The sequence below is a fragment of the Garra rufa genome, chromosome 7 (assembly GCF_049309525.1).
Source record: "Garra rufa chromosome 7, GarRuf1.0, whole genome shotgun sequence".
In the NCBI taxonomy this organism is placed as follows: Eukaryota; Metazoa; Chordata; class Actinopteri; order Cypriniformes; family Cyprinidae; genus Garra; species Garra rufa.
The window spans coordinates 46,455,100-46,482,854 of NC_133367.1; the positions used below are offsets into that span (position 1 = coordinate 46,455,100).

The window sequence follows — 27,755 nt, forward strand, 5'->3', positions numbered from 1 at the left end:
ATATATACTTTATTTTATATTCTAAATATATATTTTATTTTATTATTATTTGTTGAAAGTTATAATTTGTGGAATTTAAATTAAGAGCCCGGTATTGATACAATATTTCAGCTAAATATTTGCATTATATCTAAAGTAATACTTGTTTAAATCAATTCAAAGTTGTAAATTTTTTAAAAGTATTTTTATTAGTTTATAAGCCAAACAACAACAATAAAAAAACACACTTTTAAGAGCAATAAGGGCATAAAGGCAGTTTTTGTGAGAAACAAAAGCAGTCAAAAGGGGGCAGACAGCATACTAAGCACTAATGATCTAAAAAAAGTTTGTACATATTTGAACACATTTTTACATATTTTATTTTTTTGTTCATAAATATACCGCCATTAAATTATGTAATAAAAAAAGGAAAACAACAACAGTTTTACTGTAGTTAAAATAAATATATTTTAATAAATACTATGAAACTGTCCTGGAGCTAATTTCAGTCAGAGTAGAATCTCTCATCACATTCACTGATGATCCATAACCAACCCCAAACCCAGGATAGAGCGTCTGAGTGAATGTGGTGTGGACTGTGTGGATGAGGCTCATTGTGTCAGAGACGCTGTAGAAGGACAGAGTTCCTGCACCGTGATCCACATACACTCCTACTCTATAGACATCATACACTCCTATTCTACTGATGATGATGGGCTTCACAGGGAGATCAGTCTTTATCTTATTGTGTGTGAATGAGTAACTGTAGTGAGAGCAGATCAAACTCCAGGACTGACCATTATATCCAAACACACACTCATCACCCCATCCCTTCCTGCTGATGCTCTTATATGACACTGATATATCCACACCATTATGTCCACTCCACTCAATCTCCCAGTAACAGCGTCCACACACTCTCTCTCTACACAACACCTGAGGAAACACATCAAATCTGTCTGGATGATCAGGATACAACTGTTTCTCTTCCACACGTGTCACCTTTCTGTTTTCCTCAGACAGACTGAGTTTTGTGTTTGCTGTGTTTGGATCCAGTGTGAGTGAACAGGTATCTGAACACAAGAACAGAGATATTTACCACAACAATCACTACAGCAACAATGAGTTTTTTTGAGGAAGTAAAAGTGTGCACAATCTCCTGTGAGGGCTAGGTTTAGGTGTAGGGCCATAGAAAGTACGGTTTGTACAGTATAAAAACCATTACGCCTATAGAATGTTCCCATAAAACATTTAAACCCCACGTGTGTGTGTGTGTGTGTGTGTGTGTGTGTGTGTGTGTGTGTGTGTGTGTTTTATATGTGCGTGTGTGTGTGTGTGTGTGTGTGTGTAAGAGAGAGAGAGAGTGTGTGTGTGTGTGTGTGTGTGTGTGTGTTATATGTGTTTGTGTTTGTAGACATACATTTCTTCAGTCCTGCTGTAATCCTGGATTCTCCTCCATGATCCACACTAGAAAACACACACGTGCACACACACACACACACACACACACACACACACACACACACACACACACACATATTCAATCAGTCCACAAAAGCTAAGGAACTTCGGGTGGTTGCTGGGCTGTTATTATGTAGTGGCTAGGATGTTCTGTATGAAAGTTTATTCCTAACAAAATTAAAATGAAGGCAGTAACATACTAACTTTACAGGTTAAAACAAAGTACTAGGCTACTGTGTTTCTAGTTTAATTGGTTTGTTCTGTTGTCTCCCCCTTTTGGTTTAGCGTTTTTAGTTCAGCCTTGCCCATATTTGTACTTCCCCTGTTTAGCTCGTTTGGTAACCACTCCCCTGTTTCTGTGTCTTTATAGTCCTTGGTCTCTCACTCCCATTGTCTGTAATTAATGTTACTTTGGTTCTTTGTTTTTGATTCTTGTTCCATGTTTCTCAATAAATCTCAGTTTTATTTATACTCCGGTTTTCTCCAAGTTCATCTGGCTCATCTCCTCGGCAGTAGTGTGACAAAATCATGGACCTATACAAGATGAATCGGGCTGAGGACTCTCTATGGGGACTGCGATCGGTGGAGCGATATGTGGAGGAATTCCTCAAGCTATCCCATCAGGTAGGCTGGACCGATGCTTCTCTCTGCGCTATATTTGCTCTGGGGCTGGATGATGAGACTATACGCTTCAATCCTCCAGCCTGTTGTTTTCCCTTAATCGAGCTAGTCAATCTCATTCTGTTTTTAAACGTATCAGATTTTGTAGTCGAAGAAGCTCCAAAGCTGAATAAGTCTTATCCTTCAGCCCCCTCCGAAGCCCAGCGCATCGAGCCAGCCTGCCATAAGCCAGCAACCCCCACATACCGTGCCAACGGCACGAACCGCCAGCCCAGTCCTAAATCCCCAGTCTGGTCCCGCTTCCGCCGGGGCGGAGCGGCGATTGCACTCGTGGGGATCGCAATTGGATCTGGCAGAGGGTATGGAGAAAGGCGAATCCCTATCTTCTACCTCACCTGCCAGATCCATCGCCCGCCCCCTGGGAGAGGGCTCAGCGCTTCTCTTATCTTCCTCCGAGGAGGTGGATGTAGAGGGCGCCGATGAGGAATCACCCCCTCAATCTCCCCAACATGAGGAGCTATTAGAGGTGGTCACTCGTGCAGTAGCCACTTTTAATCTGGAGTGGCCAGCCGAGAGACAGGCCGCACCACAGCATAGCAAGCTGGATGAATGCTTTCTGTGGTCTCGGCCACCACTTCTGCACCGGAGCCTTCCATTTTTCCCTGACCTCCACACCGAGGTGTCGAGGTCATGGGGAAAACCGTATTCCTCGCGGCTCTACAGCCCGTCTGCCGCCCACTATTCAAACTGTCAAACTGTCTGAGCAGGCTTACACGGTGATGCCCTGGGTAGAACAGACGTTTGCAAGCACGGCAAAGAGGCCCTGACCATTATGGAGGGCCAATGAGGGCAGTCCCTTCTAGGGAACAGCGGTTAAAACCTCATTATTCGGTGCCTGTCTCTCCTCAGTGTCCTCAGGAGATTGTTCTGCCAACCCTGCCACCTCCGGTGCTTCAGGGCGCAGCGGTCCCCAGTGAGCATATTTCTCGACTACCGCCCGTTATAGTAGCGGTACCGGGAAGCTCGCGACCTCTACAGAGGTCCCTTCAACAGCTGGTTGGGCGCTCTCCTGCCGGTTCCCTGCTTCAGGACCCCATGCCAGCTGTCCCTCTAACACCAGAGGTCAGCCTCAAGAGGCTGATTCCCTTAGTAGACTTTCTGGCAGCGTGGAAGCTTCTGCCGAATGTCTCTCAATGGGTCCTGCACACTGTAGAAAGAGGTTACCGCATTCAGTTCGGTGCTCCTCCTCCCTGTTTCAGCAGAGTATTTCCCACTGTCGTGGGCCCAGAGCAGGCTCTTGTTATGGAACAAGAAGTAAACACTCTTCTGGGGAAGGAGGCCATCAAGGTGGTCCCTCCTCATGAGCAAGAGTCCCGGTTTCTACAGCCGGTACTTCATTGTTCCCAAGAGGGATGGGGCCTCAGGCCCATCTTAGACCTGTGCATCCTAAATCGCTCAGTCATGCGACTAAAATTCAGATTGCTGACTGTCAAGCAGGTCGTGTCACAGATCAGGTCCGTGGACTGGTTTGTGACCATAGACCTGAAAGATGCTTATTTCCATGTCTCCATCCTTCCCCAACACAGGAAGTTCCTGAGGTTTGCTTTGAGGGGCAAAGCATACCAATATCGGGTTCTTCCTTTCAGCCTTGCACTCTCACCCCGCACTTTCACGAAGTGTGTGGATGCAGCTCTGGCTCCTCTGCGACTCCAGGGCATCCGCATACTCAACTACATCGACGACTGGCTGATTCTGGCTCAGTCCATGCAGGTGGCAGTTTAACATCGAGATGTTGTTCTGTCACACATGAAAGAGCTGGGGTTAAGACTAAACGCCAAGAAAAGCGTGCTTTCTCCATCACAGAGAACCACTTATCTCGGCGTTGTGTGGGATTCATCCACGATGCGGGCACATCTGTCTCCCGCTCGTGTAGATTAAATCCTTACAGAGGTTGTGAGAATAAAAGAAGGCCGGTCACTCACTGTGAAGCGTTTCCAGAAACTGCTGGGTCTGATGGCAGCTGCGTCCAACGTAATTCCTTTTGGCCGGCTATACATGAGACCCCTACAGTGGTGGCTCAAAACCAAGAGGTTCTCACCGAGGGGAAACCTGCTTCGCATGATCAAGGTAACGCGGTGATGCTTTCGTGCCTTAGACATATGGAGGAAACCTTCTGAATCAGGGCCCGGTTCTGGGAGCTCCTTGTCACTGTGTCACACTTGCGACGGGCGCATCCCTCACCCGTTGGGGAGCAGTCATGAGTGGCCGCTCCGCCCATAGTCTGCGGAGGGGTCATCATCTCACGTGCCACATCAATTGCCTGGAGATGGTGGTGGTGTCTCAGGCTCTGAGACACTTTCTCCCGGACCTAAGAAGCCACCATGTGTTGGTGCGCACCGACAACACAGCGGTGGTCTCTTTTATCAACCACCAAGGAGGTCTGCGTTTGCGCCCCTTATACAAGCTGGCGCACCAGATCCTTGTGTGGGCCCAGAGAAAGTAGGACTGTCAGTTTTTTTCCCCGCAGTGCTCTTTAATCTGAGGTAGTGTCAACTAATGTGTAACTTATTCAAGATAAAATATTCAAGGTTAGGGCTTTTTTGTTAAGTTGTTAATGTTTGCAACATAAATTATCATTTTGAATATGTTTGTTTCTACCTTTTTTAAAAGCTGTAGGAAGGTGGCTGCCATTTTTGTTGTATTTTTACTGTCTGCTCCTATTTATTGCCAGTCAGGGAGTAAAAGTAATGTTGTGTTGTTAATTTGTTTTGTCTGAGCAGTTTAGTTAAAATTTTACTCCTCAGAGTAGTGCTCTTTAAATCCTTTATATTGTTGTATCCTCTAAAAATGCCTATACTCATATAGATAATACAGAGACATTGAAAAGTTTAAACAGTAAACCCAAAACCTCCTTCAGCTGACATACTTGAGTTTGTCCAATGAGCAGTATGGATCCTTCAGTTTTTCAGAAATCATCTTGACTCCTGAATCTCCTGGGTGATTGTAGCTCAGATCCAGCTCTCTCAGGTGTGAGGGGTTTGAAGTCAGAGCTGAAGACACATAATAACAGCCTTTCTCTGTCACCATACAGCCAGACAACCTACAAAAACATACAACAGTCCATATCACATTAGTGTTTGTTGTTCCTTTTAATAATGAACTAATTATTCATTAAAAACAACTAGTCACAAAAAAATACAATTTTGTGCTCATTTAGCATTATCAGGAAGAAACAAATATTCCCTATTCCAATGCTGACTGTGCCGTATATTTGGCAAAAGTGTTAAATAATTATATGGGCAATATTTGTCATTTTATATGCGGGTCACTTTAGGCTCTGGCCCACTTTAACCAGTGCTTAAAGTGTCATATCTTTGTCAAAACTGGCCCAGATAGGTTTTAATATACCTGGGCCACATTTTCTGGAACATATGTTGGCCAGATTTGGTTTACACCCTGATTACAATTTGAGTAGCATTTTGTTAATTATTTTATGGAAAACCAGTTACTTCAGTATCTCTAGCTGACAGTTTGGACTCTGTAGTCCTTCAGAAAGAAGCATCACTCCAGAATCCTGCAAGTCATTATTACTCAGATCAAGCTCTCTCAGGACCGAGTTTAAGGACTGTAGAGCTGAAGACAAACTTTCACAGGACTGAGCAGTGAGATGACACCAACACAGCCTGTGAAGAGAACAAAACAAACAACCATAAAAATGTGAATTTATCAGATAAGTTATGTAGTTTATAATTTGGAGTGTATGTTTGTAAATTTCAAAACTATTATAGTTCATTAGTAGTTAACACATTAAAAGACTATAGAAATAGTGAGTTCATCATTGATGGCACTGTAATTAACATGTTTAAAGAGTTATATGTAAAGAGTTAGATAATGCTTTGTTGACAACTTATTAACCAGTTTTCATATTTTATAGGGACATTCTATAGAAATAGTTATTTTATACTGTATGAACTGTATATCCTGTCCCCTTCAAGCCTAACTGTAAGCATACACCTAATCCTAACTGATAACTTTTAACAATGTGATCGAATAAGTATTTGTATGCACTTCATATTGACAGCATTATGCTATTTATTTTTTAAGTGGTCATGCTTAATTTTGGGCATAGGCTTCATGTAATTGTACATGTAAAAAACCTGAATATTAAGGCAATTAATGACCAATAAAGGTTGGTTTTGAGCACTTTATTATATTATAATTAATTACATTTTGTGATATATCATGACCCAATCTAAAGTGAGAACTAAAATCTAAAGTGGGTCAACAGTGGTAATTTCAGAAATTAATTACAAATGTAATTACATATAGGTTTTTAAAAATATATAAGTACAATGTAAAAACATGTACGTACACAATAAGTACATTGTACCAAATGATTAATATAAAGGTTCCATATTGTCAAAATTGAAATTTCCTGGCTTTTTTTCATGATAACTGAGGTCTAGGGGCTATGTGTCACGATGAATAAGGGAGGTCTGGGTCCAAATGCAGGTGAGTAGTATTTTAATTAAATAATAACAAACTGAACAAACAAAAGGCCAACACGGCACAAACGTGATAAACAAAAACACAAAATAAACAAAACAGGGAACACAATCTAAGGCCAGTATCTCAGGAACACAGCAGACAGACAGGACAAAAGACAATGCAGCCATTAAAAAGGAGTGAAAAGTGAGAGTTCTTATAGTCCAGATGATTGTGAACAGATGTGAGTGTAATCAGTGCTAATGACAAGACAGATGTGAACGATCAGGGGAGTGCAGTGCAAGGGGAACAGCGACCTCAGGTGGCTGAGGGAACCCACAGTCCAGAGTCATGACAATACCTCCCCTCAAGGGAACGGCTTCCAGACGTTCCCAAACAAAAAATCTGGAGGGAGGAGGAACTGGGGAAGGTGAATCAGGGGGAGGGATGGCGAGCCAGGCCCGTGCAGCGCAGTCACCGCCGCATCAGGAACAGAAAGCGCGGTCAGGGCTGCGTCAGGAACAGAAACAGCGGTCGTCTCCGCGTCAGGAACAGAGAGCGCAGTCACCGCCGCATCAGGAACAGAAAGCGCGGTCAGGGCTGCGTCAGGAACAGAAACAGCGGTCGTCTCCGCGTCAGGAACAGAGAGCGCAGTCACCGCCGCGTCAGGAACAGAGGTCGTGGTCTCCGGCGCGTCAGGAACAGAGATAGCGGTCACAGCCGCGTCAGGAACAGAGAGCGCGGTCGCCTCCGCATCAGAAACAGAGAGCGCAGTCGCCTCCGCGTCAGGAACAGAGAGCGCGGTCGCCTCCGCGTCAGGAACAGAGAGCGCAGTCGCCTCCGCGTCAGGAACAGAGAGCACGGTCGCCTCCGCGTCAGGAACAGAGAGCGTGGCTGAGGTGGCTGAGGGAACCCACAGTCCAGAGTCATGACAGTACCTCCCCTCAAGGGAACGGCTTCCAGACGTTCCCAAACAAAAAATCTGGAGGGAGGAGGAACGGGGGAGGGTGAATCGGGGGGAGGGATGGCGGGCCAGGCCCGTGCAGCGCAGTCACGCCGCATCAGGAACAGAAAGCGCGGTCGCCTCCGCGTCAGGAACAGAGAGCACGTTCACAGCCGCGTCAGGAACAGAGGGCGCGGTCGCCGACGCGTCAGGGACAGAGAGAGCGGTCACCGCCGCGTCAGGAACAGAGAGCGCGGCCACAGCCGCTTCCGGAACAGAGAGCGCGGTCACGGCCGCGTCAGGAACGGAGATAGCAGTCACCGACCCATCAAAAGGAACGTAAGCGCGCCCCTGCGCGGCTGCCATCCCCTGAAGGAACGTCTCTGCCTTCGCCCTGAGGCGGACGCGCTCCAGCGCAGCCACCACCTCATAGGCGTCCATCGCCGCCATATGGGCGTGAATGGCCGCCATCCGATCGGACAAAAACTCCCCGCTGGACCCATAGTGGATGGCTGCATTCTGTCACGATGAATAAGGGAGGTCTGGGTCCAAATGCAGGTGAGTAGTATTTTAATTAAATAATAACAAACTAAACAAACAAAAGGCCAACACGGCACAAACGTGATAAACAAAAACACAAAATAAACAAAACAGGGAACACGATCTAAGGCCAGGATCTCAGGAACACAGCAGACAAACAGGACAAAAGACAATGCAGCCATGAAACAGGAGTGAAAAGTGAGAGTTCTTGTAGTCCAGATGATTGTGAACAGATGTGAGTGTAATCAGTGCTAATGACAAGACAGATGTGAACGATCAGGGGAGTGCAGTGCAAGGGGAACAGCGACCTCAGGTGGCTGAGGGAACCCACAGTCCAAAGTCATGACACTATGTATGTAACTACCATATAAGGTTCAAAACAGTCAATCCACAGTAAAATGCACACAGCCTGCTTAAAGTAGCTGTTTCTTTTCACGAGCCGCTGTGACTTCCGTAAAAATGTGACGTCCGATCTACTCAGTCACCAACTTCAGTCACCACCCGGAGCACCACACTGTCCCACCCTCGTTTTGTAAAACCCAAAGACAACATCGTGTCCATGCCATTGCTTAACAACAACACGAAAACAAGTGAGAAAACCCTGTTCAGTCATCACTGCACAGGCTTCCACACAACGTTAATATAAGAGACCACTGGCACGTCAACTTTAGCCTCTTTCACACAGCCATTCTGGAAAATACACGGGTAATGTGTCCCATGATTTGTTCCGGAATTGTTTAATTTGGTTCATTCACAGTTGTTTTCCGGAATCTGTGCATGCTATATACAAAATCCATAAAGACATGTGACATTTGGATGTGAGATGTAATGCGACGCGAACATTTCACTAAACTGAAACTAACCTAATGAAGGATCTGTGCTTCAGTGCTGATAGTGAGGAGCTCCGTGATCGCTGCTTCATTCCACTTTGCACATATTTTTTTCGTCGTCAAGAGTTGCAGGGTAACATGCATCATCACTACAACACTGCCTTTTTGGCATTTGGTTCTGGCTTTTGTTCACACAGCGCTCGTTCCCGTAATTTTCCGGAATTAGTGCGCATTGTGAAAGGGGCTTTACTATAGCAACAGTTATGTAGCTTACTGCATTCGGTGTTTGAAAAAGAAAGAAACATTAACAATCATTCTGAAATATCCTGTTGAGTATCATCAAGCCACAGCAGGCTAGGCTCTGGGCTAGGTTACAGCATACATGACTGTAGTTACTTGTGGTTGGCCTGGCCGTGCGTCACTCAGAAAACAACAGGCCAATCAGAAGAGAGGCTCATGAATATTAATTAGATGGGCAAAAATTGACCTGGGCTGCGTTTCCCAAGAGCATCGTAAACCTAAGAAGTTCGTAAAAATGATCTTACGACGTATCTTAATATTACGGTCTGTTTCCCAAAAACATCGTAACTTAAGTAGCACTTGAAAATCTTCGCAGATCTACGAGTGCTCTGGAGTAATCGTAAAGCCTTAAGTGCATTGTAAGGAGACAGAGTTATTAGGGCACCTGCTGGACAACCGGCAAATTGCACCTAAAATGTACTTCTTGTCATGATCTGGGCTGTGGGGTTTCCCGCAGCCACCTGAGAGCACTTCCTTGCACTACACTTCACTGATCGTTCACTCCTGTCTTGTCATTAGCACTCATTGCACTTACACCTGTTCACAATTATATGGAATAAGAACCCTCATTGCTCACCATTCATCATGTCTGCATTGTCTTTAGTTCTGTCAAGTATACTCTGTGTTTCTTAAATCCCTGGCCTTTGATCGTGTTCTTGGTTTTGTTTATTTGTTTAATTAAAAAACCTCTTACCTGCATCTGGACCCAGACCCTTTCCTTCTTATTGTGACAGAATGCAGACATCTAAGATGGGTCCAGCGGGGAGGAATTTTTTCAGGGAGGCGGCGTCCCCCCGCTTGGGGGCGGCGGCGACCAACCGCTCTGTTCCCGAGACAGCGGGGATGTCCTTCGAGGCAGCGTCGGCCTGGCGGAGATGGACGCCTATAGAGCCGAGGCTGCGCAGATGCACCCCTACTTTGCAGCGGGGCGGAGACGCTCTTCTGCAGGAAGGCGGTGGCGTCCGCTATCTCTGTTCCTGATGCGACGGTGACCGCTGTCTCCGTTCCTGATGCGATGGCGACCGCTATCTCTGTTCCTGATACGGCGGCGACCGCTATCGCTGTTCCTGACGCAGCGGTGACCACTATCTCTGGTCCCGAAGCGGCGACAACCACTATCTCCGTTCCTGATGCGATGGCGAATGCTATCTCTGTTCCTGACGCGACGGTGACCGCTATCTCTGGTCCCGAAGCGGCGACGACCGCTATCTCCGTTCCTGATGCGATGGCGACCGCTGTCTCTGTTCCAGATCCGGCGACCGCTATCTCCGTTCCTGATGCGATGGCCGCTATCTCCGTTCCTGATGCGGCAGCGACCGCTATCTCTGCTCCTGATGCGGCGGCGGCGACCGCTATCTCCGTTCCCGAAGCAGCAGCGTCCGCTGACGTTCCTCTGGCGACGAGGCCGGCTCACGTTCCTCTGGCTGCGGTGTCTGCGGACGTTCCTCTGGCGGCTATGCCAGTTCACGTTCCTCTGGCGGCGAGCCCAGCTCACGTTCCTCTGGCAGCGATGTCCGCTCGCGTTGCTCCGCTGCACGGGCCTGGCCCGCCATCCCTCCCCCTGATTCGCCTTCCTCCGCTCCTCCTCCCTCCAGATGGTTGTTGGAAACGCCTGGAAGCCGTTCCCTTGACGGGGGGTACTGTCATGATCTGGGCTGTGGGGTTTCCCGCAGCCACCTGAGAGCGCTGTTTCCCTTCCTTGCACTGCACTTCCCTGATCGTTCACTCCTGTCTTGTCATTAGCACTCATTGCACTTACACCTGTTCACAATTATATGGACTATGTCTCCGTTCCTGATGCGATGGCGACCGCTATCTCTGTTCCTGATGTGGCGGCGACCGCTATCGTTGTTCCTGACGCGGCGGTGACCGCTATCTCCTGTCCCGAAGCGGCGAAGACCGCTATCTCCGTTCCTGATGCGATGGTGACCGCTGTCTTTGTTCCTGATGCGGTGGCGGCCGCTATCTCCGTTCCTGATGCGATGGCGACCGCTATCTCTGTTCCTGATGAGGCGGCGACCGCTATCTCCGTTCCTGACGCGGCGGTGACCGCTGTCTCCGTTCCTGATGCGATGGCGACCGCTATCTCTGTTCCTGATGCGGCGGCGACCGCTATCGCTGTTGCGGCGGTGACCGCTATCTCTGGTCCCGAAGCGGCGACGACCACTATCTCTGTTCCTGATGCGGCGGCGACTGCTATCGCTGTTCCTGACTCGGCTGTGACCGCTATCTCTGGTCCCGAAGCGGCGACGACCGCTATCTCCGTTCCTGATGCGATGGCGACCGCTGTCTCTGTTCCTGATGCGGCGGGCGCTAACTCCGTTCCTCTGGCAAGCGAGGCCAGTTCACGTTCTTCTGGCGGCGATGTCCGCTCGCGTTGCTCCGCTGCACGGGCCTGGCCCGCCATCCCTCCCCCTGATTCGCCTTCCTCCGTTCCTCCTCCCTCCAGATGGTTGTTGGAAACGTCTGGAAGCCGTTCCCTTGAGGGGGGTACTGTCATGATCTGGGCTGCAAATGTAGCACCCGAAAGAGGGGAGAATTTTGTTATTCTGGACTCAATTATAATTATAACATCGACTACGCCACCCTGGGAATCTCACCCAGGGAAATAATGGTCAAATAAAGACACCCAGGTCCGTTCCCACAAGAATAGAGCAGAGACGTGAATATAGAAAAAAATATAACAATACTTTATTATTACTGGGATAAAAGCTAAACACACAGACACAAGGGGTTAATATGGCTTTCAAATCAAAACAAAAAAATAAACAAATCAAACAAATCAAAAATAACACATCAAATGGCAAGGAGAAATAACCAACCTACCCCAATTCCACTTCACTACGCACTTCAAACGTACACTAATGTACTCATTTCACCACAAACACACGTGTATTCAGATGACAGAAAAATCAGAAGAACCAAATCACTCAGTGAACAAGGGTACCCATTAACATGGACCTAGAGTGGTCAGCACTCCTTAGCCCATCCAACAAAATTGACAAAATCAACATCAAATTGACACAAATCAATAAACACACACAAAAAAAAAAAATACAATCAAATAGTCATAAGTCAAAATCAAATAAACACGAAAAACAAAGAAACCAAAATCAAATGACCATAAATCAAATCAATAAACACAAAAAAAGAAAAATACAAAATTGATCAACAAAATAGAAAGGCAACAAAATAACAGATGCAATCACATTACATCTGGTCCATCAACGATATACACACAACAAAATTTACTCCATAAGGTCACACAAACTCACAACCCTTAGTACTGATTTCGCACGCTCACACACTCGTACATATACACACTCGCACACGCTTCCAACAATAAACAAACGGAACACACTCAAACCACTCACATCAACTTATAAATTCATCCACACAACAATCAAATTGTACCATACAAACCCCACAAACACAGTCCTCCAGTTGAAACAGTGCGGAGGTGGGCAAACGGCCACACAAATTAATACTCGGGTCTCGTAATTTCCCGATGTCAAGTTCACTTGATGTGGACTGGTCAGGCAGGCGAAAATGAGGTGAGGCAAGACAGAACGTTGCGGCAATGCGAAACAACAATAGTACTCGAAACAACGAGGACAAAGACCCAAACAGAAAGGGGAAGCCAGGTCACGGTCCCAATCAGCTCGCTGTAATCATGCCGACATTACCAGCTCTTGGTCCCTTCAACTAAAACAGAGGAGGATATAAACGATGTCACAATATAAACAATATCTTTTCGCAGATATTCTCCCATTAATCAATAGTTTACCCACCTGATTATTAGTGAATCAGCCCTCCCAACGTCAAAGCACGATGGACAAACACAGCCCGGGATGCATACTAAAACAAACAGAACGCATACAGCCAACGGCTCACCCCAAATTAAATATTTCTCCATCTATGGTAACGTACCCAAATGATATGCGGCTCAGCTCAAGGATCCCCATACGGGAACAGCTCGAAAGGACGGTGTCAAAGTTTGCAGCAGTCTACACAATTCCCAACCACGCAGAAACCGTCCTTATACACCCTCACGCACCTATAGCGCACCTGGATCTAATTAGGTGATTACCATTCAGTTAGTACTCAGGTTGTTTCTAAAATTAATTAGGCAGCTATGCCTGCTACACAAAGTATTATTAATACTGGAGGACACCACTTCTCCAGATAAGGCACACGAAAGCCCGCTCATCTGGAAAAGAAGAAAAACCTCTTGTCTTCAGTTTTGTGATCAGATGAAACATAAATTTAATTGTTTAGCCACATTGATGTAGCCAACATTTGGCATAAAAAGGGAGAACACCATCCCCACTGTGAAACATGTTTTGGGGGTGTTTTTCAGTCGGTGGACCAGGGAACCTAATCACAATAAATGGCAACATGAAAAGGGAGCAATACAGGCAGTCTGCAGAGAAACTTGGCCTTGGGAACCAGTGGATATTTCAGCACGACAATGACCCAAAACACAAAGCAAAAGTGGTGAAGAAATGGTTAGCAGACAAAAATATTAACATTTTGCAGTGGCCCAGCCAGAGTCCTGACTTAAATCCAATTGAGAATCTGTGGAGGGAGCTAAAGATCAGGGTGATGGCAAGGAGACCCTCCAACCTGAAAGAGTTGGAGCTCATTGCTAAAGATGAATGGGCAAAAATACCATTGGCGACATGCAAAAAGCTGGCCAGCAATTATAGGAAGTATTTGATTGCTGTAATAGCCAAATAAAAGCTTTTCTATTCATTATTGAGAAGGGTATGAATAATTTTGGACATGCCACTTTTTGTTCAAATGTAAATAAAATAAATCATGTCCCAAAGAAAAAAAAATTACTCACAGGGCTTTTCTGCAGCATCTCACAGCTGGGACGAGTCTCTTGTAGTTTAAAGATGATGTGAACCTCTTTGGGTTGAACTCATCCAGCACCTTCTCTGAAGTGAGCAGTATGTAGGTCAGCACTGTGCACATTGAAGACGAGAGGTCTCTTTCTGGTTGTTCATCTGAACTGAGGTAACTCTGGATTTCCTCATATAGTGAATGATCTTTGAGCTCAAGTAAGCAGTAAAATAGGTTGACTGAAGCTTCATCTGTGCTATTCTTGTTTTGTACTTGTTTAATGTATTCAGTTATTTGTTTGATGCTCTCTGTGGTGTCTTCAGTGTGTGTGATCAGGCCTTTGAGCAGATTTTGACTGGATTTCAGTGATATTCCCATGAGAAAGCGCAGGAACAGGTCCAGATGTCCTCTCTTACTCTGTATTGCTTTAGCAGTGGCTCTCTTTGTTAAATCATGAAATTGCACTTGTCTAAAAAAGAATTTAAGATTTTGTCTGACTGTAGTTTGTGAATCTTCAAAGAAAAACCGAAGCTCTCGCTTGTTCTTGTTCAGGTAACAGAGGAACACGTGCACTGCAGCGAGGAACTCTTGAACACTCAGATGCACAAAGCAGAAGACCTTTGTCTTATAAAGTCCATCTTCCATCTTAAAGATCTCAGCGATCATTCCTGTGAACTCTGTGTCTTTACTCAATTCAATACCACATTCTTTCAGATCTCTTTCATAGAACACAATGTTTTCCTTCTTCAGCTGTTTAAATGCTAACTTGGCTAACTTCAAAATCATTTCTCTATTTAATTGTAAATGTTCTCTTTCTTCTTGGTCATCATACTTCTGACTCTTCATGTCCATCTGTATCCGCAGGAAGTGAATGTACATTTCAGTGAGTGTTGTGCTGATGGTCTCTGCATTTTTCTTGATGATAATATTTTGAAGTACGGTGGCCGTGATCCAGCAGAACACAGGAATGTGGCACATGATATAGAGACTACGATTCGTCTTAATGTGCGAGATGATTCTGGACGCCTGAGTTTCATCTGTGATTCTCTTTCTAAAGTACTGCTCCTTCTGTTGGTCCGTGAATCCTTGCACCTCTGTAAACAAACCCACATACCGAGGAGGGATCTGATTGGCTGCTGCTGGTCGTGATGTCACCCAGACGAGAGCTGATGGAAGCAGTTTCCCTTTGACCAGACTTGTAAATAGCACATCTACAGATGATCTTTCCTCAACAGTGTTCAGTGTTTCACTTTTAAAGTTCAAAGGCAATCGACTCTCATCAAGTCCATCAAATAATAATGCTAGCTTACATTTCTTATATAACTTTGATTTACCCAAATCTTTCAATTCAGGATAAAATTTCAGCAGGAACTCATGGAGATTGACCTTTTTGTCTTTAATCATGTTGATTTCTCTGAATAAAAGCAGGAACACACAGTCTATATCCTGATTGGTGTTTCCTTCTGCCCAGTCCAGGATGAATTTGTGCACAGAGACAGTTTTTCCAATGCCAGCAACTCCCTTGGTCAGTACAATCTTCTCCTCATTGTTTTTCCTCAGTTCAGTAAATATATCACTGCATTTAATAGGTTTGTCCTGTGTTTTTTTGCTCTTGAAAGCATAATCAATCTTCAGAATCTCATGTTCCTGATTGACATCCTCCATATCTCCCTCTGTGATGAACAGTTCTGTGTAAACGGCCATGAGATCTGTGTCATTTTCTTTGTTGCCCTCAAAAATATATTTAGCTTTTTTCTTCATGTTCGTTTTGTGAGTTTCCAATAACTTATGCAGCATCCAGTCCTCTGTTAAAAAAACTGATAAAATTGAAGAAAACACTATGAAAAACAAAAAAACCTCTCATGTTACTGTTGAACATAATAGTTGAAGATTAGGTATTTCATATATTTGCCATTTGCTGAAATCATTTAAGTTCATGGTCCTAAGTATTCAGACCCTTTGCTCAGTATTTAGTAGAAGCACCCATTTGATCTAATACAGCCATGTGTCTTTTTGGGGAAGATGCAACAAGTTTTTCACACCTGGATTTGGGGATCCTCTGCCATTCCTCCTTGCAGATCCTCTTCTTGCAGATCCTCTTGAATGGCCCAGCCAGTGCTCTGGCTGGGCCATTCAAGAACAGTCACAGAGTTGTTGTGAAGCCACTCCTTCGTTCTTTTAGCTGTGTGCTTAGGGTCATTGTCTTGTTGGAAGGTAAACCTTCGGCCCAGTCTGAGGTCCTGAGCACTCTGGAGAAGGTTTTCATCCAGGATATCTCTGTACTTGGCCGCATTCATCTTTCCCTCGATTGCAACCAGTCGTCCTGTCCCTGCAGCTGAAGAACACCCCCACAGCATGATGCTGCCACCACCATGCTTCACTGTAGGGACTGTATTGGACAGGTGATGAGCAGTGCCTGGTTTTCTCCACACATACCGTTTAGAATTAAGGCCAGAAAGTTCTATCTTGGTCTCATCAGACCAGAGAAACTTATTTCTCACCATCTTGGAGTCCTTCAGGTGTTTTTTCATGTGTCTTGCACTGAGGAGAGACTTCCGTCAGGCCACTCTGCCATAAAGCCCCGACTGGTGAAGGGCTGCAGTGATGGTTGACGTTCTACAACTTTCTCCCATCTCCCAACTGCATCTCTGGAGCTCAGCCACAGTGATCTTTGGGTTCTTCTTTACCTTTCTCACCAAGGCTCTTCTCCCCCGATAGCTCAGTTTGGCCGGACGGCCAGCTCTAGGAAGGGTTCTGGTCGTCCCAAACGTCTTCCATTTAAGGATTATGGAGGCCACTGTGCTCTTAGGAACGATAAGTGCAGTAGACATTTTTTGTAACCTTGGCCAGATCTGTGCCTTTCCACAATTCTGTCTCTGAGCTTTCCTAATCAAGTCTAATCAATATAATCAAACACAGCTGGACTCAAATGAAGGTGTAGAACCATCTCAAGGATGATCAGAAGAAATTGACAGCACCTGAGCTAAATATATGAGTGTCACAGCAAAGGGTGTGAATACTTAGGACCATGTGATATTTCAGTTTTTCTTTTTTAATAAATCTGCAAAAATGTAAAAAATTCTGCGTTTTTCTGTTAATATGGGGTGCTGTGTGTACATTAATGAGGGAAAAAAATGAACTTAAATGATTTCAGCAAATGGCTGCAATATAGCAAAGAGTGAAACATTTAAGGGGGTCTGAATATTTTCCGTACCCACTGTATATGAATTATATATAAAGTCACAGCCTTAGTAAATATAAACACAAAAACTGTAAAATTTATTCTGCATCATTAATTTATTTGATCTTTTATTCAAAACAATAGGTTAGGACAATTCTAAGGGCCCACGCACTTTAGGGGCCCCCAGAGATCTTCTTTGGTGTGGTAGGGGGGGCCCAATCTCATATTTTGTCATAGGGCCCAAAATTGTGAGTGGCGCCCCTGCCTGGCAAGAGATTAATAATTCTGGGCATGACTTAAAAACCTCGAATAATCAAATGCGCTAATGTGATTTATAAAGTAAACTTTGTGCAGGATCTATAATTAAACCAACATATGCTTTACAGTTGTAGCATTTAGTTTTGCACCTGTTTCAGTATTCAGATCAACTCTGACTTCAGTCTGGGCACAGCTGATTTTCTTGACTGAAAGAGCGCAATGAAGAGATTTATCACTTTTTACATTACAGGTTTGACATTACCATTTTTTTTTTACTTATTACCTTCTGTGTGTTTATTCTCTAACTCTTTAGCAAGATGGTTCTGGTTGATTTTTTTCAGGATATCCAGCGTGATCTTCACAGCTCTTTCTGGTCCAAAACGATCCAGCATCTGATCTGCTGTGTCAGTTACATTTGCTTTTTCCAGTACAGAAGCTGGAATAGGTCCATCTTCTCTTAAGTAGCTCTTAAATCTCTTCAATTTTTCTTCTTCCAGATCATCCAGTGTGTCATAAAGCAGTCTTTTAACGGATGCCATCGTTCTTCACTGACTGCTGTTGAACATAAAGAAAATATTTTACAATAGGTCACTCTTACTAAACACTGACTAAATAGGGCCTGAAACTGTATTTCTTTCAGGGGATCATTTATGAGTATTTATTACACAATTTCCTCCAGACCAGATTAAATTTGACCATTTGGATGAACATCAATTTCCTTCTGTTAAATCTATATGACAGAGATTTTATTACTTTGACCAAAAACCTCTATGCATAAGAAGAAGTTTTATTTACATATTATAGCAACTTTCCATAGCTCAATATCACTTTACATAGTACATTCTTCATAAAGTGAAGAACATTCTGTGAAAATGTAATCTTCACAGATTATCACTGACAGTGATAATTAGTGATATCTTTAATATTGATTAAGGCCATGTCAAAATTTGAAATCATACTGAAATGAATGGTTGAAATCAAAATTTGATGCTTGTTATCTAATAATTAGATTTTGAGACTTTAGCCAGGATTTCATAGAGGGTCACATATGGATCTAGAAGACTATTTTTACTTCTACAAGGATGTCCTACATATAAAGCCCTCTAGCTCTCTAGATTATAGATATTAGTACCTAGAAAATCAAAGTTCACATTATATGCATTTATTTATTTAGCATATGCTTTTATCCAAAAAGGCGGTGAGAGGTGGATCCAAACGCAACCTTTTTTAGAGACGTGGTCAAACAGGCAGGGTCAAAGACAGCAAACAGTAACATCCAAGAACATCCGTAAGAGTAATCCAGTTATACAGGCGAGGGTCAAAATCCAAATGAGCAGTCCAAAGTAGTAATGAAACAAAACTATGAAACTAAGGGAAACTATGATGAGGAAACTGAACAGAACTGGAACAAGGTTAGGAAAAACACAAGAAACAGGATAAACGCTATTGATAAATGCTAAACAATGATCCATAAACATTCTTTCTATTTCTCTTTCCCACTGTCTTAGATAACCTTCTACATATGTGACCCTGGAGCACAAAAGCAGTCTTAAGTAGCACAGGTATATTTGCAGCAATAGCCAAAAATACATTGTATGGGTCAAAATTATCGATTTTTCTTTTATGCCAAAAATCATTAGCATATTAAGTAAAGATCATGTTCGATGAAGATATTTTGTACATTTTCTACCATAAATATATAAAAACTTGATTTTTGATTAGTAATATGCATTGCTAAGATCTTCATTTGGACAACTTTTAAGGCGATTTTCTCAATATTTAGATTTTTGGCACCCTCAGACAAACATTGTCCTATTTTAACAAACAATATATCAGTGAAAAGCTTATTTACTCAGCTTTCAGATGGCATAAGAATCTCAATTTCGACAAGTGTACACTTATGACTGGTTTTGTGGTCCAGGGTCACATATATGCTGGGTGCATTTAACTGTACATGTTTACATTATACACTTGACTCTTGACTTTTCAGTGTTAGTTTTTCACTAGCTGTTTAAAACATTTATTTGCCTATTCTTTGTACATGAATTTATTTGAATCTTATTCTATTATTTGGTACACCCGTGTTTCTGACCATTGTCTTGTACAATAATAAATTCATCTGGTTTTATGCAGATGAAATTAGGATTATTAATACATTAATTAGGAAGGGCAATTAATGAGTCATATCTATGACTAGAAAACATTACATTCATATTACTTTAACCTATGGGTGACAACAGTAGGCTACTTTAAAATCATCTTTATATCAATAATATAAAAAGTTTGAAAACATGATTACAGAACATTAGAGTTAACCGAATCAGTCTTTTAATCCCTATTTGTCTATATGTATTCATGTTTCTTGAGTGTTTCATGATAAAGGTTGTATTTTATGCTGACTTACATTAATAAGGAAGTGCCTTTGTGCTCCACACCAGAAGACTTGCTTTGATCAAAAAGTTCAGCAACTAGTCAAGTTCTCAAAGTGTCCTTAGTTTCCCATTATATACATGTAAATTCCCACATCAGCAAATAATAACAACAGATTGATGATCAGTTTTTCAAAATGAACAAACCTAACAGTCAAGTGCAAACACAGCATGTAAAACAATCTGCTCTCACTTCTGTTTTGTCAGCAAGGTTGCCAAATCTGTCTGGAAAAAACACCACACCATCGACAGTTTTTAATTTGGTTGTGACAGTGACTTCAGATCATTTTGATCAAATTTCTGGCAACACTTTGCAATAATGATCAGGTATAAGTAATTTAAAAGTGTTTTGTTAATGAATAACTAATAGTTTAAACATTAATATACATTTGTATATTATTAATAAATGATAGTAAAATGCCAATAGTGTTTTTATGTAATTAAAAATGTTTTTGTAAATCATGAAATAACTACATCATTAGTAAATGATTAATAACTATTTGACATACTATAAAAAAATACAAATTTGTTCTTTGGTCTAGCATTTCATCATGAAGCTTCGATACGTTGAAATTGATTAAAAATGATTTGAAAAAATATATATATTATTGTGTAAAATAAAAAATAACATCCAATCTGCACTACAGACCTTACTTTAAACTCTTATTTATGAGATTGTGGCACAAAGAAAAGAAAAAACATGTTGCTCTGTAATTGTAGTAGATCAATGGCTGTATAATATATGAAATAATGTGACTGAATAAATAGAGCTGCAGATCTGAGCTGCACAAACTGAAAAATGTTATATTGGCTGAAAGGGTCGCAGTCTTATGAATTAACCAGTTTAATTGTTTTTAAAGGTAACATTTTCACATTACCATCATTACAGACAGTATCTGTTCCAGCAACATTGTGTTCTGTATTTTTCTCATTATTTCCCTAACGTGCGTAATGAAGCGAACATCTCGTACATTCACAGAAACAAAAGTTTACTTCTGTATTGAAAAATAATGTGGTTAAGTTGGTGGTGTTGCCACTGATGCAAATTTGTACTGTTCCACATCTCGCTTTAACCAAAAGTGTCTGCTTACGCTTGGAGTCACGTGATGGCATGACAACAAAACAGCATAGCAGGGGAGCAGCAGCAATGTTTGCATACGAGATGTGAAAACTGCGGCATATACACACGTCTACTCTTTGTTAAATGTATTAAGCAATGCACTAAGTGTAGAGGAGAAAAAATAACTTAAAAGTATCGATCTCAGCAGGCCAGTATCGATACTATCGATATTAGGATCGATCCGCCCACCCCTAGTGTGCAGCATCCACTTGGATGATGCGACGGCAGCCACAGTACAACGGCGCCAGTGCGCTCACCACACACCAGCTACAGTTGGAGAGGAGAGAGTGATATAGCCAATTCAATGAAAGGGTGCTATAACAAGGTGATAAAAACCTGTCAATTAAGAATATACAATTATTAGAAACAAATACACAAGTGCAGAACAAAAGCAATGCACAAATGTGCAAAAATGTACTTTACTGTACTGACAATTTTAGTGATGGAACATTTTAGTCATACTAAAAAAGGATTTTTGAGTATTCAAAGTTAAGATGCAAGCTTAATGCGTTTTTATAAAATATTTTTACAAATATTTGGTCATTTAGAAAAGGAATAAGGACTAAAACTTCATTAAAAAGTGTATTAAGAAAAAATTTAAATGATAAAAAAAGCATAATTTCTTGAACACTTTTAATACTGGGCCTTTTTTCCATTTTATAGCATCTTAAAGATGCTGCATTGTTTATTTTGCCTTTTTGCATGAACATACTGTTTATCCTGGAATATCTGAGAATTTGGTCATGCATAAATCATATATTTTAACAGGATTTTTCTGCCAAAATAAAACAAGTGTCAAATGTAGTTTTTAATTTTGACTACGTTTGAATTTTTTTAATATTTCATAATTCTAAAAAAAAAAGTTCAAATATAACTTAAAAATAATAATTTCTTCATCTACTTCTAATACTACTATTTTCTAATATTTAAACCCACTCAGAGCATTTTAGGACATTTCTTCCCATTGTATAGCATCCTAAAGAGGAAGCATTCTTTATTTTGCATGAACATACTGTTTGTCCTGGAATATCTGAGAATTTGATATTCATTTTTATTGACGTAAAAGTTGGTCATGTATAAATCACATAATTTAACAAGATTTTTCTGCCAAAATAAAAAAAGAAAACAATTAACAAATGTAGTTTAAAATAATTCATAATTCTTATAAAAGGTTAAAATGCAAGTTAAAATTAAAAATTTTGCCTTTTTGCATGACTTTGGGATTGTATATCCTGGAATATCTGAGAATTGTGAAAGTTGATCATGTATAAATCACATAATTTAACAGGATTTAGTTTTTAATTTGGATTTGAATTTTTTAAAGTAAACCATAATTAAAAAAAAGTAAAAACTGTAAAAAATGAGGTGAATTAAAAATAATAATCTAATAATACTAATATCTGCTAATACTTAAACACACTCAGATCATTTTATCACATTTCTCCCCATTTTATAGCATCCTAAAGCGGTTGCATTGCTTATTTTACCTTTTTCCAGGATCATCTGGTTTCCCCTGGAATAGTGACACAATATGTGTAAGTGTACATCCAAAGTTAGAAACCCCTATGACAACAAGACAGTACGCTCTTCCTCTTTTTAGCTGCACTGGAGGCACTCGGCACATTTTACCAGCACTATTCTGACTGCTTGCACGCGTAGGTGTTTTTTAGTCAATGTGCTTGCCACTTCCGCAATGTTAATATACAGTCTTGTTGGAGACATGATCACTTATAAATTGTATGAAATAAAAGTTATATTTACAGTATAGAGTGGGAGAGTGACTCTTAAAACGGATTCCCTGTTGTGGGAGACGACTCAAAGCCTCTTTGTAAATAAACTGTAACTCAGAGCACGGCTGAATGACTTAACTGCAAAGTCACAAATATATCAACGTATATTTAAAAAAAAAATACTGTCTGGAAAAATGTATTTAAATCCAAATACAGTTTTTTGTATTTTGAAAATACATGTGAAATTGGCCATCCAGTGAAGTAAGACTAGTAAGGCCTGGGTCTGATTGGCTTTTAATGTTTTTATCATTCATCTTTTTTTTTTTTTTTGTGATATTATGGTTATAAATGTGGTGTGCTTTCTGCCAGATTTAGGATGTCCGGATCTGATCCGTGCTTGAGCGCTGCGCAATTGACCCCTAAAGTCATTTCACAAGTTTGACTGCTCTGTACCGTGTCCAGTGCGATTAGTTTAACCATGCCCTGTCCCGTTTGAAGAGGTGGCTCGGGTGTGGTATACATGTAATGTGATCGCTAACCACGCCAGAACATGTAACAGTTATTTTACTGTTTTTGCAAGCACTATTGTTATCATTATGACAGCAATTTTTACTCATCTTTATTACCACTTTGAGATCACACATTTCATTTCATTTCATTCAAGTACATTTAGATTAATAATGGGCCTGGTTCTCATCTTATTGATTGTAGTGTGCTGCAAATTGTACCATTAACCTCAGCTGCCTCTGTAAGAATCCTCTGAAATGAACTGAGTATATACTTCCACCTACTGTCTACTGTTTGTCCTCACAATCTTTCATTTGCCCTTTTGAACTGCCTCAAATATTAGTTTTAGGCAAAGTCAGAGTATTCTGTGTGTATGACTAGTTTCGCACATCTCATCCAATATAGCAGATGTGGGACCTCTGGTTCAAACAGATCACAACAAGAACTGCATAATCACCACATTGTAGAAGAATCAAAATGATACGTCTCCCCATGACCAGTTCACATTAATCCATGTCCCGAAACACAGGAAAAGACTAATTTACAGATGCTTCTCCTTTTCTGAGGTTGTTCACAAAACAGATGTCCAGTGTATCTCCTGACCAGCTGACCATAAATTGACAATCAAATACAAAAAGGGACAGATTTACAACAACACTCCCGAGCCTGCAGGGCTCACAGGAACCATCCAGCGTGACCCTTCAGACATCCCGTTTCCCCATCCTCTGACATTCGAAATGCACCGCTTTAATCTTTAACCCTTTTTTCCACAAATGGGACTTAGAGCCTTCAGTGACGTCACATAGCTGCCAAATTCAAACTGCGCTTTGGCGTGTTGGCTGCATGGCGCTGAGCCAGAGACTGGCGAGCTCTGTGCTCGTCATATAATCACAACTATGTAGTGTTTTTAACCACATAACGCTTATTTTAGGTTTCATACATTTAAATACGCATAAGCACTAGCAAAACGAGACATTTAGAGTTTGTAAAATACACACATATGTCTGAAAAGCAGCAAATAGCAATCCATTCAAATATAATTTGCCGCTGTGTTGTGTTTTATTCATATCACATACACATAGTCTAAGTAACTAAAAAGTTCACTCTATTCCTCTTCTAGTTCACCAGCCACTTACTTTCATGTATTTCGGGAGAAACAGATGAATTTATGTGCTGTAAATCCGGCTGACAGGACTCTCCGAACGGCAGCGTGAACAAACATGGTGGCGTCCATCTCACATTATAGATCACGATCCAGATAGGGTTTTAAACGATGAGAAACACTAATTCACACATATTTGTGAATCGGAATATCAGATAGTTCATGGCATGGTAAACAAGTGTGTGAGTATTCTGAATAAAAAATGAAAAACAAAATAAAAGCATCTATCTGTCATACAGTGTTGTTGCAAAGACTATAGAATACCCAAGACTTGTCACTTGTTTTGAATGGGGAAAAATGCAACGTTCATTATGGCCGCAAAGCCCCGCCTTCTTAGTGAAAGAGCCAATCGTTGATTAGAAAAGTCAACGCATCACTGCGGCTGCCGTTAGAAGTCCCGGTTGCTATAGAAACAGTCGGCGCTTTAAGACGTGCGCTCAGTACTGCACATGCACACTGGCTCATTTAGCCGGAAAAATAAGCGTTTTTTTAACGCTATTGGAGCACAAGGGACCATATTTATGAGGCAGTTCTTGTTGGATTTCTTTGAAGATTTAAAATATGAAATTTAATCGTAAGCTTGGTGAACAGTTTTGGAGAATTTAATGTTTCCCTATTTAAAGAAATAGGAGCTGCACTTGCCTGCCCGAGTAGCATTTCAAAGACTGCCGCCAAGTGACATGACTTGCCTTCACATGTCGCACCTAAAAACGTGTGGAAAACGCTAGGCGCGCCACTTTCCTTCTTATCAACAAAGCACTCGGGCACTTGCGCTCCGGAAGCGTCTGCCGTTGCTAAGCAACCATGACCTGCGCTCTCCATAAATACGCGGAAGTTTCAGCAAAGGATAAATGGATTTTCAGTATAAAAATTGTTTGCAGTAGCTCTGTTATTACATTTATGTAAAAATGTTTATTCCTGTACAGCCATGATAAGCTGTTTCTCTGACTTGGCAGTGCTTTCAATGCTATTAAGGAAAAGGATGAAGCTAATTGGTTAGTTCATGTCACATGACCTGCGGTGCGCTTGCAACATTCTGAAAAGTTGAGATGTTTTTATCTCGCTTTCATCGCGACCGCGTCGCTTCCATTATGCGCGTGCATACCGAACTTAACTTAACATAACTTAACTTAACATAACTTGAGCGTGCAAAAGACGCTTCATGTGAAGCAGCCCCTTAAAGGGACTTTGGTTGTTGTGTCATGTGACACGCTTGACGCGTCACCATGCAAACAGTAAGGACGAACGTTTTAAAATAATGGTCGATTAAAAAAACTCACTCTGGGGGGTCCGCTAGAATATTTTAAACTCACTAGTGAAAGGGTTAAGAGACAGTCAACTTAATAGTATTGCTATTAGAGCAACTGTATCAATGAGTAATGTTTTTGTGTTTTTATTACCATGCTTGATATGTTTAGCACAACCTACAAAGTTAACCAATGTTTTATATTCCCTTTAAGTAGACAAAGTTATTATTGCGTACGCAAGATATCTGACATTTTGTGTTGAATGCAAGCTTGTTTTATTTCCAAAATGTTGACTTGAATGAAAAGTTAGTGTTGTGTACAATACTTGCATTACAACAGTTTATTTAAGTTATTAACAAAACCTGAGTATCGTGATAATTCATGCATAAGGAGTGGCATGGCCCCGCCCTGCAGCAAGATCTGATTGGAACACAAGTTTGTGAGATGGACCTAATTGGCTTGCTTAAAATCAAATGTTCCTAACAGTTTGCCTTTCGTCTTTCTTCTCTTGCCTTTGGTTTGAGTGCTTTTCACCTGCGCTCACCTGCTTGACCAACCACGCGATTGTGCCATCTAAAACTCTTCAAATTCTCACAACTCAGCACAGAAGAACTTCTGGCGCATCACATTGCGTAACCAGGCAACCAACCAAAGCTCCGCCCAGCTCCCTTCTGCTAAAGACAAGCCACCGTGGAACCCTGCCTCAGCCGAACACAAGTAAACAAAATCTCCCAAAGGTGAAACTGGTGCAAAATCTTTCTTAAGCAGCTAAAATGGTTTTCTCAGGTCGTGATTTAAGATCTAGTAGCAAAAACTAGAATCTTGGGATGTTATTCAAACTCTGTAAATCTCACTCCCTGAATTGATTACGAGTCCTTTATTTGATTCCCAACCGAATCAATTCGATTTGATCTAATTTCCAACAAGCGCAACTTTTCTTTTGAAAATCATATTCCCCATCTTACAAAAACAGCATTATTTCATCTCAGAAAAATTGCCAAGCTAGCTGTTACTTATTCATGCATTCATGAGCGGACTATTGTAATTCACTAATAGGTGGATCCTGCTGGACTATACTGTGGACCAGAGCAAACAAAGCTCAAGTGCCACGGCTGATGCTACTGTAGAAGCTGACAGATATCTTACAGATCTTCAAAGAGCTGAAGATCCACTAAAATACTAGAAAATGCAGAAATGTGTACCTCCATCTATACACTTTGGCATTGCAGGGTTTTTTTGTACACCTCCTCCTCTGAACGAGTGTTCTCTAAGGCAGGGGAAGTACTGTTAAAAAGGAGAAACAGACTCAGCCACAACACTGAAACAGCTGCTATTTCAGACACGCACAGACACACACACACACACACACACACACACACACACACACACACACACACACACACACACACACACACACACACACATACATACCTCAAGGCAATAATGTTTTGTTAGAATTACCACATTTAAAATCAATTTAAGTGTTAGTGCTAATAATGCATTCATATAAAGTGTACTTAAGTACAACTTTTGAGAAAATGTACTTCTACTACAATACATTACTAATATATTTTTTTATATATTAACTTATTTTAAATTTAGGATTAGTTTGTAAACAGTCTACTAAAAATCAACTAATGTTTAAAGCACACTTTTGAAAAACACTAATAAAACTCTTTTGTATGTTTTTTCTGTGGTATACTTTTTTTAGTACACAAAAAATTTATTCAAGTATTAATGGTATTTAGTATACTTTTTTTCAAGTGTACTAAAGTCCTACTTTAGTATAAACATACTTTTAATTAGTAGATTTATAGTGTATAAACATCACACTTTTACTTAACACAAAAAATAACAATGTACTAATAATGTATTTGCGGGTATTTAAGTATATATTTTTTTCACCTGGGACTGCTGACACACTCCAGCCACATGAGGTCTAGCATTGTCTCGCATTAGGAGGAACCCAGGGCCAACCGCACAAAGAAATGCCACCCCACACCATTACTGACCCACTGCCAAACCAGTCATAGTGGAGGATGTTGCAGGCAGCAGAACGTTCTCCACGGCGTCTCCAGACTCTGACGTCTGTCACATGTGCTCAGAGTGAACCT

General features: G+C 41.7%; 1 protein-coding gene across 1 annotated transcript; it reads right to left on the reverse strand.

The window, feature by feature from the left end:
• Positions 1-459: 459 nt before the first annotated feature.
• LOC141338196 (NACHT, LRR and PYD domains-containing protein 3-like) lies at positions 460-17,985 on the reverse strand. The gene is made up of 6 exons (XM_073843747.1): positions 17,730-17,985; positions 14,009-15,824; positions 5,571-5,744; positions 4,988-5,161; positions 1,400-1,446; positions 460-1,052 (listed from the first exon to the last, which is right to left on the reverse strand). The coding sequence occupies exons 1-6, from the start codon at positions 17,983-17,985 to the stop codon at positions 460-462; spliced, it is 3,060 nt and encodes a 1,019-aa protein (XP_073699848.1).
• Between the last annotated feature and the right edge of the window lie 9,770 nt (positions 17,986-27,755).